General features: G+C 44.7%; 3 protein-coding genes across 4 annotated transcripts; 2 read left to right on the forward strand and 1 right to left on the reverse strand.

Moving 5' to 3' along the window:
* The first annotated feature begins 502 nt into the window (after positions 1–502).
* Positions 503–1,850, forward strand: LOC136500896 (uncharacterized). The gene has a single exon (XM_066496365.1). The coding sequence runs from the start codon at positions 714–716 to the stop codon at positions 1,389–1,391; it is 678 nt and encodes a 225-aa protein (XP_066352462.1). The 5' UTR covers positions 503–713; the 3' UTR covers positions 1,392–1,850.
* Positions 1,851–1,981: 131 nt separating this feature from the next.
* On the reverse strand, positions 1,982–6,085 carry LOC136500895 (pre-mRNA-splicing factor SLU7-like). The gene is made up of 9 exons (XM_066496363.1): positions 5,931–6,085; positions 5,483–5,646; positions 5,266–5,378; positions 4,651–5,061; positions 4,392–4,527; positions 3,980–4,279; positions 2,991–3,207; positions 2,425–2,528; positions 1,982–2,346 (listed from the first exon to the last, which is right to left on the reverse strand). Exons 1-9 carry the CDS (start codon positions 5,944–5,946, stop codon positions 2,191–2,193), a joined length of 1,617 nt encoding a protein of 538 aa, XP_066352460.1. The 5' UTR covers positions 5,947–6,085; the 3' UTR covers positions 1,982–2,190.
* A 149-nt stretch (positions 6,086–6,234) lies between these two features.
* On the forward strand, positions 6,235–10,459 carry LOC136500829 (protein CHLOROPLAST J-LIKE DOMAIN 1, chloroplastic-like). Of its 2 annotated transcripts, none has more exons than XM_066496284.1 (10): positions 6,235–6,477; positions 6,581–6,692; positions 6,776–6,880; positions 6,977–7,054; positions 7,544–7,599; positions 8,006–8,063; positions 8,665–8,790; positions 9,197–9,336; positions 9,418–9,489; positions 9,984–10,459. In XM_066496284.1, exons 1-9 carry the CDS (start codon positions 6,335–6,337, stop codon positions 9,440–9,442), a joined length of 843 nt encoding a protein of 280 aa, XP_066352381.1. In that variant the 5' UTR covers positions 6,235–6,334; the 3' UTR covers positions 9,443–9,489; positions 9,984–10,459. The 2 variants fall into 2 exon arrangements, with proteins under 2 accessions (XP_066352381.1, XP_066352380.1); XM_066496283.1 differs by having other exon boundaries at positions 9,197–9,292.
* Positions 10,460–11,156: the final 697 nt, after the last annotated feature.

An 11,156-nucleotide genomic window follows, 5' to 3' on the forward strand; every position in this document is an offset into this window, starting at 1 on the left:
TGAGTTGAGATCAAGGGGGAGAATGTTGGTTTGATCTCCCAACCATAGTGGCCCAACGACCACTTGGGCCTTGACCTCGCGCCCTGATCAGGGGCGCCCAGTCCATCTATGGCTGGCGGGCCCCCGTCACACTGCGCATTAAATAGAGGTGGGGTCGGCGGCTCTCAGTACGAGGTTCGCCTGAGCCGTACGCTCCACCTAGAAACCCTACTCCGATCTAACAGAGGGGTGCAGCCAGTGGCGGGAAGCACCGCCAATCGTGCCCACATTGATGTCATCATCACAATCACAACCCCACTCAGGTAAGAAAAGAAGCATCCAGCTGCAAGCAAGCAGAGCAAAAAAGAAAGGCAGCGATGGGAAGGAAGAAGATGCTGGTGCCTGGTGGCATCCATCCATTCCAGCTGCCGCTGCCGGTGTACGTACCCAATGGCTAACGCAACTAGTGGTAAATGAAATAGGCACTGCATGCCAACCAGAAGCAGGAGGAGGTAGCGTGAGTCTTACCCGCCCAACCACCGAAAGCGCTCCCCACTCCGTTCTTCTCACGCCCAACCCCGCCTACAAGTCTATCACTCATACTGAGCTCCGCTTCCTCCAACAGACAAAGCTAAGCAACCCTCTCCCTTCCCTTCCCTCCCCTCCTGCACACACGCTCCCACACTCTCCCGGTCGGTCGCGGATCACGGTTTCGGGCATCGGATCATCAGGCCATGTCTTGCTTCGGCGCCGCCATGCCAACGACGACGGGCGGCACCTACCACTACTCGTCCTCGTCGTCGGGGCGGCCGGGCGGCGGCAGGAGGCCGTGGCGCGCCAAGTGCGTCGGCATCGCGGCGGCCGTTGGGTCCAGGCTCCGGAGGTCGGTCATCGGGGGCGTCGACGTTTGCCGACGTCGGCGCACGGCGTCCTCCGTGCACTACTCGCAGAGCGGGTGGTGCCACCACCACCACCAACGGAGCTTCGCGCCGGTCTACGTCGACGACCTCTACAGCCACCACCAGCTGCAGCTGCCAGCGGCCAAGGCCCTCCGCGGCGTCGTGCAGCAGGATGAGCCGAGCACCAGCGCCCGGGACAAGCTGGCGATGCCGGCGGCTGCAGCACCCGCGCACGCCGCCGCTGCCAGTGCCGCGGGCAGCAAGGCCACCACTGCCAGCGCTGGCAAGCAGCAGCAGGCGCGCGCCATGGCGGCGGGCGTCGGCGCGATGAGGAACGTGCTGCTGCGGAGCCCTGGAAGAGTCGGCGGCGGAGGCGTGCTCGGGGTGGTGAAGGGGATGGGGGAGGTGGACCTCAGGGCCGAGCTCTTCATCCGCAAGTTCAGGGAGGACATGCGGCTGCAGAGCCAGCGCTCGGCGGAGGAGTTCCAGGCCATGCTCGCAAGAGGCCTATGACATGGACATGACATCCTTCTTAATTATTAGCATAGGGGATTGGTTAAAGGTGTAAGCTAGTTTGGATTTGTGATTTGGTCAAAAGAAGTAGATTTAGGTCCTAGATTAGTAGATATAGATGATCAGTCACGGTGTGCTAATGTAAACTCTGTTAGTGGCTTTGGTTGAGAGGTTGGTTTCCTTCGTGTTCTAGATGTAGATACAGGATTGCTCCATTCATCGGTGGCGTCTCGCTTGTGTAATAATAATGTGTACATACAAAAAAAAGATGTAAATATATATATATATATATGTATCCATGTCCACAGGTTGATCTGGTTACACCTGAACCGCGTGACAAAATATAGAACTGTTCGGGCTTTGGATGACCCTGGTGCCTCACCAGTTATCCAAGATTCGAGCGAACTGGTGACCAACAAAACAACAAAGCATACAGCACACCCAAAATGAAAAGAAATAAGAAACCACACAAACTCATGCACACGTACTCATTCTGCTCTCGTCAACTGTTCCTCACGGACTAAAATTTTGGCAGCTTACAAATAGGGATGCCATTCGTTTTGCACATCAATCGTCACAAATACCAAAACTATGGAAGCAAGGATTCTGATTATCAGAAAATTGTGGCATTATACATTTTCAACACGCAGCTTGTAAAAAGTGTAGCCAGGTTTTACATTCTACTAGATCACATCACCATCCTGGTCTGGACAGGCATAGCCATCTTACAATTACACAACATCGCTGCAAGGCAGGGTGCAACCAATGTGATACAGCAGCGCGAACATTTTACCACACTTCACTTGAGAAAAGCTCTCATAGGATCGTCGTGGTGAATCTTCGTCATACGGTAGGCCTCCATGTCTTCTACAGTAACCTGATCGTCAAAGTGCACGTTATACTTCCTCTTCTTCTCATCCCTCTCCTCCTCTTTCCCCCTTACCCTTGCTTTCTCCTACAGGATTAAAACCAAGCTTCAGCGTGGAAATTATATGAACAAAAAAATACCAAAGGTCAAATACAAGACACTGACCTTCTTTAGAGATTCTGCAAGCTTCTTCGGATCAAGAACAAGATCCTGAGGCACATCAGTTCCCCAAGTGGCTAATCGCTTTTCTTCATGTTGTACAGGTACATCTGCATTGAACAATTTTCAAGTTAATGCAATGCATAACGGTGGTCGCGCATGGGTAATTAAATCAAGTGGTGAGTCATCTCATTTAAACAAGTTTATTCATTAACAAAAAACAAATTGCACCTAGCTATATTTGCATCTTATTGTCTGCTTCAACTTATATCTTGAAGGAAGCCAGCATGAAAGTATGAAACTAACAAGACCTGAGACCTCAGTACCTCACACTAACTTTAACAATACACTGTTCACATAATTAGGAGAATAGTTAACTGGTTGCAAATAAAACTGGCACTTAGGTGTGATGTCATGCTTGATAAAAAGCTAGCACCAATTATGATTTTATCAATGGCAGGTGCGAATTTTTGAACAGGTAAAGGTTTACTCGATGGCACCAATTATCCTACACCCAATGCAAGTTGTCCAGATATAAATAAATAAAAAGAAGTATTTTCTCGACAAAATACCTTCTGCGGCCTCCTTGCGGGCCATATTGGCCTTCATTAGATCTGCTGATGCCTCAGCAGCTTCTATTCCAGCCAAACCTGTGCAGTAACTATTCTTGATAGTCTGCTTGCAGCACTTGTAGCCCCATTGATGATCTTTCCACCATGAACCCCACACGGTCGTGTGATTATTAATGAATACATCCTCTTCGTATTTGCTCTTGGGAAGAGATACATCCTGTAGATATAAATTAAGGTTACTCGTTAGCATTTAGCAGTCATGACCATACCAAACATGGAAATAATGCCAACAGTCCAATAATTACACTGAATCGGTGGCATTCCAGTCTAAAGCCACAGACTAACCATTCATTCAAAGTGAAAGAGGATACGGTTCTTAGTATTTTTTAATTGCATGCAAACATAAAGTTAACTCGCGATTGCATGCGCTCCTAGTGTGTGGTAACTAGGAAAACATGAGCTGAACCATGATCTAGGATAACGTTCTCCTTTTACTATTGTTGGTACTATTAATAACCTTTTACTTCCATATAATCTTTCTTTATGGTCCTTGTTGGGTTTGATCTCTAGCCTATCCCAACATACTTGAAACAAGGCCAAAAAAAAATCAACCAATATTATGACTAGCCCCTATAGCACAGTCCTAGTTCCAAGTTCAATTGCAAGAACTTCACAAAATGCACATGCGCTTGTGGAGGCTAGAGTAGGCCCTACTTTTATTGATTCACATTATTAAGATTGGACACAAGATTTCAGATTCTTTTCATCGTATCTAATGGCCACAATGCCTCTGTGAATATGATTCCTTCTAAAGAAGCGAAGCTTATCGTCATCTCTGATGTTATAACATGCAGACACAATTAGCTAGAAAGCCCTACCAGACACAAAATATATAGAATCTGACAAGAAGAAGAAGCAGGAACAGTTATAAGAACAAGAGACCAGAAAGTTGACAGGCATAATTAACAACACTCAGTATTTTTACCAACCTGTCCTTTGATTATTCGACCAGTACGGTCATACTCAATCTCTCTCTCACTTTGCCCAAGAAGCAGCTCCCGAGGAATTGTATCTTCTGACGCAGCATTCCCATACTTCTCCATAATTTTATCCTTATGTTCAGACTTCAACATTTCTTTCTTGATCTTGAAACTCTTGTACAGAAGTTCTGCTTGAGATGGGGCTGCTTGCATATGGATATCCTGACCCTTTTCAAAAGCTTCCCAAGAATGGATATTGAGTTGCTTGAACTCCAGAGCTTGACCACTAAGACGATTTTGGTTGTCACCCTGCACCATAATATCACATCAGATAACAGAACCCAAGAGCCTAGAGAACAGAGGGTTTTCGCATTTAAAATTGTGTATAAAGCATTAAAGTCATATGTCGTCAGTTACTTACCACATAGAACTTATCATTTGGATCAGCATCTGGCAAGGGGTCTTCCCTCATGGAGCGGGTTTTTGGATCATAATATGCAGAGTTGACATCGAGATTCAAAAGATATTTTGCCGTGTCTTCTCTGATACGCAAGTTCCTGTGGAGACAAAAAGTTACCATCAGCGTTTAAATTGGTTGCTGATAAATCCTTGAAGCAGGAACCCCAGTACTAGAAGGAACATGATCTATTTTCTGAGTAGTAGTGCAGTACAATACATACCTAACAGTACCGGTGCTTCCACCACCGGTCGTGCGCACACGCTTCTCTACCTTAGCAAAGTCCATCTGGGCACTCTCATCAACTTTGGCCTCATCTATCCTCAGGCCATCTTCTTCATCATCTTCACTGCCCGCATTCTCATCATCCTTCTCAGTATCCTTCTCCTCAAGTTTCTTGAGCTGCTGCTCTTTCAGATACTTTTTCCTAGCCTCGTCTCTAGCTTCATAGTCAGCGATAACACGAGTGTAGGTTGATGGGTCGTAACCATTCCAACGATCACGCTTTCCATCATAGTCCAGCTCAAATGATTCAACTTTCTCATCAGGTGCTATGTTGACACTTGTCCATTTAGCTCCCACACTTCGAGGCCGCTCCATGCAAGACTTCTTGTCATGAGTCATGGCTCCACAGCTAAAACATCAAGGAAAACCGTTTGTTAGCAAATCTACACTGGCAGACTATTTATTCATGCATATTGGCTACTAAATGGACTGCAAACTCTAAAACTTAGACCTCAACTCTAGAAGCAACAAGACGATGCCATACTAATAACAAGCAATAAGTACATGTTGAGCAAGGCCTCAAAAGAAATATGGTGAAACAAACACCACTTACTTTTCGCAAGCGCCTTTCCTGTACTTGTTGGCCTGGAAAAGCTTTGCACCCCTATCATACCACGACTTGGTGTAGTTCGGATCTGACTTCCACTTCCGCTGATGCTTCAAACTCTGAATTCATTAAACCATCAAGGAGTCATCAGCCCTCTAATCATCCAGATCCTCATTCACAGCTTTAGGCAACAACACGCTAAATAGTGGAAGCAATGACTTACCGGCTTCTCAGCATTAAGATACCATGGGGCTGAGGACATATACTGGGGGATATGGGGATTGATCTCGTTTCCATCCTCATCGACCTCGGCAGGCGCGAGCCCCGCCTTGCGCGCCTCCTCGAGCTCGAGCTGCTTCCGGTGATCCTCCCGTGACTTGAAAGTCACTGCCGCAAACGGTACAAGACATCATAAGTCGCTAATTCAAAACAGCAGTAAAAATCCCCAAAAATTCGCGGGTCACAAGCACCCACAGAAGCCCCGATCCCCAAATTAGGCAGAACACCAGGTACACCGCCCCCGAACAAACCCTAATTCACGTCGAATCGGGGAGAAACAAACCGGATAGGGAGATAACAGCCCAGGGCAACGGACCGATTCACGCGGTTTAGGGAGGATCGAACCGAACCCACAGAAAACTAGGGTTAGGGTTACGTGATGCTCTACTCACCTGAAGCGGTCGCCATGGCGTCCTCTCCTCTTCTCCCCGCTCTCCTTCCCTTCGCCTCGCCGGCTCGACTCGGCGGCGGCGCGGCGGTTCGACGGCGAACGGCGGCGAAATAACGAAACGAGGAAGATAAGAGCGAAACGAATTGCCCTTTGTACGTGATGATGGCGAGCCGCCACTGGGTTTTCTTTGAGAGCCCGAGCCCGAGCCCGCCTCGTTTCCATGGGCTTAATGGGCCCAGTTACTCCCATAGATAATAAGAAGGCCCATTATTGGCCCAAGACACCTTACCCACCTTCCACGGCGATCCACCCAGATAGACCTCGCCCTTGGCTCCCATGGCTTCCGGCTTCTTCTCCTCGCCGTCGCGTGAGACTGCGCTAAAACCCTAGGCTTTGAGACCCCCAATGGCGTCCGCGACGGCGACGGCGACGGCGACGTCCACCGTCGCTGCGGCGGCGCCCGCATTCGCTCTCGCATCGTCCCGCTCGCACCGCGGCTTCCTCCCGCCCCCTCGTCGCGCCGGCCGGCCCGTGCCCCAGTCGCTGCGGTAATTCCTGCGCCGACCAGCTATGTTTTTCTTGTGGAGGAGGTTTTTTAGGACGTTTTGGGTGGAGAAATTTCTGAATTCCTCTTTTCCGCGGGAAGTGAAGGCTCGTCGCGTCAGCCGTGAGGCGGCGCCGCGGCGCGGTCGTGGTAGCAGCGGACGCGGCGGCGGCGGCGGCCGGGAGCGCGGGGTTCGGCGACGAGGAGAACCCGTATGAGGTAGAACCTGAGTGAAATGGGGGGCAAAGATTCTATCTTTTCGATTCGTGTTGTGATTTGTGCTTTTTGTCTTTGGGTGTTAGCTTCTGGGCATCAGGCCGCTTGATAGCTTCGACCACATGAAGATGGCCTACAAGAAGAAGCGCAAGGACGCCGAGGAGACTGGAGACGACGAGTTCCTTGCCAAGGTAGGGAAGAGTGTTCTTGTCTGATTTCTCTAGGCTAGCATATGGCATTAGCTTTTGCTAACTGCACTAATGGTTGGGTTATTGGGGTTATGATAGTTGGACAGGGCCTACGACACTGTCATGATGCAGCAGCTGCAGTATCGGAAGAAGGGAGTCACATACGGGTCTGTTCAGGTCAGTTGCTATGCCATTCTTGGATGTACATGATTCTCCTTGATTCAAAACACTGATGTGTAATTGCAAGTCATACATTGTGTTTGTTATATGCTCCTTCATCATCAGTTAGAAGGTAAAAATTATTACGCTATGGACTTGTATTAATAATGAGCCTTACTGAGTTATGCAACATAAATTGTGGTCATTGATTGAGCCTTACAGAGCTACACATTAAATTGGGTTTGCTAGCTAAGCAATGTTATTAATGGCACTATAGGTCATAGTTGTGAATATTAGATAAGCTTTGCATCAAAATATCTATTGCATAGATCATCAAGAAGGGTCATACTTGTTATTGGCTCTACTTACATAGTACAGTGAGCTTATGTGATTCAAGCATCTATGGTTGCTTTTTCTAAAATGCACTGGTGAAACTATCTAATTCATTCAGTTACCCCCTTATGGTGATTCTATTCATTTGTTTTCTAATCTTGTTCCCACTATCAGGTGTCCAAGGATATCAAGTATGCTGACAATCAACCAATGGTGCCTTGGGGACCAAGGTACTTTTTACTCAAGTTAACTTAGGCTTCATTTCATAAGTCAATAGTCAACTCAGAATTTTAGTGGGTATGATTGTGTGAAGCATGTTTTAGGAACTGGTGACTTTTTCTATGAATGTAGTCACTATAATCTGATATGAGTTAGCCTTTTTTCATATTGAAACATGATGGAATGGGGTTAGCATTTCTGGTAGGCTGCCTACTAACTGTTTTGTAGGAGTATTTGCCTTCCCTGTTTTTCTGTTGATGGTTATGATTTATGAACCAGTGTTCTTATTCTATGTGTATATGGTCTATCAGAAACATTTGTTTACAGAAATCTACATCTGAATGCTTATTATGAGTTAAGACTACTAAACAGAAACACAGTGTGAAGCGGTTAATGGGTGTTCAACTTATCTTGCAGATTCTCCAGATCAACAGTGAAGGACATGCGCATAAATATGGCGATATCAGCAGCATTTGTATGTACTCTTCTCTCAATTCATAAAAATATCCCAGCTATTGCTAACATGCTCATTGTTTATGGTTATTCACTTCTATGTCTAGTATCTTGGCTATCCACTGTGGTTTCACATGATTATTCTTGTCAGAAAAGCTACCATTTAAGATATCAGCTTGAAACTTTTTTGTTAAAAAAATGAAAGCTTGAAACATGTTTGGAAGCTTAAATCATAAGTTCCGAGCATTTAAGTTTGGATTTCATGCTTTATTACTCATATTTAATATGTAAAGTTGTTAAAAAATTACTAACTCGAGTCCAAAACAAATATCAATTTTGCGTAGTGGATTTGGGCCAAGTGACTACAGCGCACTGTTTTCACCACGTCCATATTTTTTCCATAGTTCATTTTAAGAGGGCGAACATGTTAAAATATGAAAGGCATTTATCTTTTTGGAATTGTGTATGCAATATACTCATAGGCTCGTACCTTGAATAATATGTATGATGGACTGGATGGAGTAGTTTTTAACCTTTTGTTCTATCCCAAATTAGGCTTTGCACGTATCCTTATCACTATGTTGAATTCCTCGAAAAGATATTTATCTACACTTTACATCCAGGTTGTTTGGATAGCTATTATGGGCAATGCAGACTGGAAGCCTTTGCAGTTCCTATGTTTTGCTTTCTTCTACAGAATAGTACAGAAGCTAAGAGCTACTGAACCAGCAATAACTCCAATATACAATGTGAGACTGTTTCTGATGCTCCATGTTTGTCATCTATCGAGCTTACAGTTTGTACAATTTTTATGGTTGTCATCTGATGATGTTGCTATCAATCAGTTTTTGCTTATCTAAGTTTTCTCTTCTCATTATGGTGATTCTATTGACGCATAAATAATATGTATTCACATAGCATGGCGTTGTGTGGCCCGCATTTCATTTTCGTATGTCTTATCTCTTTGATGATGGGCATGCAAATATAAAGTTAATCTGAACTCAGTTCATTATTTTTCTTCTGGTAACTAATTATGTGCCCTACTAAAAGCTTATGCAAAATTACATAGGATGGTTCTTATTGATGATGGTACCTGGGCTGCCATTTAGGTTTTTTTGAAATGATTAGTAAGTCAGCATCTGGTGTTTGTAACAGGAATATGGTGAGGTTGAAGGACGAGGGATAAGAATGGCAAAAAGAGTAGTCCGTGCTTTGGGTTTGATATTTGGATGTGTGTTCACTGCATCCCTGGTACGTGGATTCGTATCTGATGCAACTCTGCTAAAATTTTCTGAGTAGGTCCTCCAGTTTTATGTCTCTGGTTGTGATATGTTTGATTGCATTTTGGTTTAATTGTCCTCTCCTAATATTTTCAGGGCTATACAGCAGCTATTAACTTGATTGAGCTTTCAATGCAGTATACTCCCCGTATTGTTTATTACTACCAGGTATGATGACTGTTAGCCCGATTCCCCTTTTAAAATCAGAGTGCCTGCAGATCTATCTGTTGACATGGTTAGAAAATGTGATTATTGAGAGCTTCAGTATAATGTATATAGGGTATAAGTCCTACTTTTTTCCCCTCAAACACACAGGAGAACTGTGTCATTGCATTAAGAAGAAATAGAGTTTGTTAAAACCTAATGCTTGAATTATATTTGTGCCCGTTTTGATGTGTAAACTACACAGCTTACACAATTGAACACATAGGGTGCGTAGCAGTAAGTCATGGTATGTGTCTGTTAGGAGGGATATGATTTGTGTTGAAAGTGATGCTGGGTGGATATAGTTCATGGAACGAGCGGTCCTTTGATCCTTTGTTACATGTTATATATCATCTTTATTGCAGTCTTACTGGATGCCTTCAATGTAACAAACCCTTCACGCTATTCTTGTTGTGTTCTGTGAGGAGGGTAATTAACTGGCCGATGCTTTGCCCCAGGAGCTGATTGTTACTGTGGCTGCCTCCGTTCTTCTGTACATCACAGCTTCATACTACCGATAAACACACACGACGAGCAATTATGGCCTGCCTTAGACGATCATGAGATGTTAGGACATGCCTTGAGTTTCAGTTGGAGATCGACTTGTGGACTGGTGGTGCCTTGTGCATCAAGGGATAGCCAAGAATCCACAAATTTTGTAGCATACTTCCACCATCATCTGTCACCTTTGAGGCAGAGTTTCTAGTGCAGGATCATATGTGGCCAGTTATGGATTCGGTAGCACAATGCAGATGGCCAATGAAAAACGTTTCGCGTGAATATTTCAACAGCAGTGTTATGTATGACATTTTTAATCAGATGATCTTAGTAACCATCTGATTCACTTCTTGGCCATGCTTAGACAACATGGTAACAGCAATTTTTTTAATCAATGAGTGAATGGGAGTACTAGCTGCTTCTGTGTTAAGCTGCCTCTCCGGAGCTCTCTTTTGTGGGACATCCATGAATGATGAATAGCTGCAGTAACGAGCAGTCAGTTGACTCCAGGTGAAATGTGCTCTCCTGTCCTGTAGCCATGCACGCCGGGTGCTTGTATAAATGCCTGGCCGGAGCCGGACGATGATGGCTCTTAACTTCTTAAGGCAGGGCTAAAAGTATGGTTGGCTCTTAACTTCTTAAGGCAGGGCTAAAAGTATGGTTCGCTGATTTGTTGTGAGAGAAAAACACTGTTTGTTCGTTGAAATAGTATGACTTATAGGATAATGATGATCCTGTTTGTTTTGCTGAAAAGCCATGACTAAGAGGGTGTTTGGTTCTTTAGTCGCTCCTAAAATTCATGTCACATTGAATGTTTAGATACTAATAGGGAGCATTAAATATAGATTAATTATAAAATCAATTACATAGATGGAGGCTAATTTATGAAACGATTTTTTAAAGTCTAATTAATCTGTCATTAGCACATGTTTACTGTAGCACCATGTTGTTAAATCATGGACTAATTAGGTTTAAAAGATTTGTCTCGCAAGTTATGCAATTAGTTTCGTAATTAGTCTATATTTAATGCTCCATATATGTGTTTAAACATTCGATGTGACAGGAATTTTAGGAGTTCCTGCAGGAACCAAATAGTCCATAAAAGTATTGTTCGTTGATTTATTTTGAGAGAA

The sequence above is a fragment of the Miscanthus floridulus genome, chromosome 13 (assembly GCF_019320115.1).
Source record: "Miscanthus floridulus cultivar M001 chromosome 13, ASM1932011v1, whole genome shotgun sequence".
In the NCBI taxonomy this organism is placed as follows: Eukaryota; Viridiplantae; Streptophyta; class Magnoliopsida; order Poales; family Poaceae; genus Miscanthus; species Miscanthus floridulus.

What these genes read in the sequence shown, in the direction of transcription:
- LOC136500896 (XM_066496365.1), top strand. Translation starts at nt 714, where the DNA reads ATGTCTTGCTTCGGCGCCGCCATGCCAACGACGACGGGCGGCACCTAC.
- LOC136500895 (XM_066496363.1), bottom strand. An exon ending in ATCTTAATGCTGAGAAGCCG is followed by an intron (nt 5,379 to 5,482) that starts GTAAGTCATTGC and finishes TAATGAATTCAG; the next exon opens with AGTTTGAAGCATCAGCGGAA. An exon ending in GGAAGCACCGGTACTGTTAG is followed by an intron (nt 4,528 to 4,650) that starts GTATGTATTGTA and finishes TTGTCTCCACAG; the next exon opens with GAACTTGCGTATCAGAGAAG.
- LOC136500829 (XM_066496283.1), top strand. Translation starts at nt 6,335, where the DNA reads ATGGCGTCCGCGACGGCGACGGCGACGGCGACGTCCACCGTCGCTGCG. An exon ending in ACGACGAGTTCCTTGCCAAG is followed by an intron (nt 6,881 to 6,976) that starts GTAGGGAAGAGT and finishes GGGTTATGATAG; the next exon opens with TTGGACAGGGCCTACGACAC. An exon ending in GTATTGTTTATTACTACCAG is followed by an intron (nt 9,490 to 9,983) that starts GTATGATGACTG and finishes GCTTTGCCCCAG; the next exon opens with GAGCTGATTGTTACTGTGGC.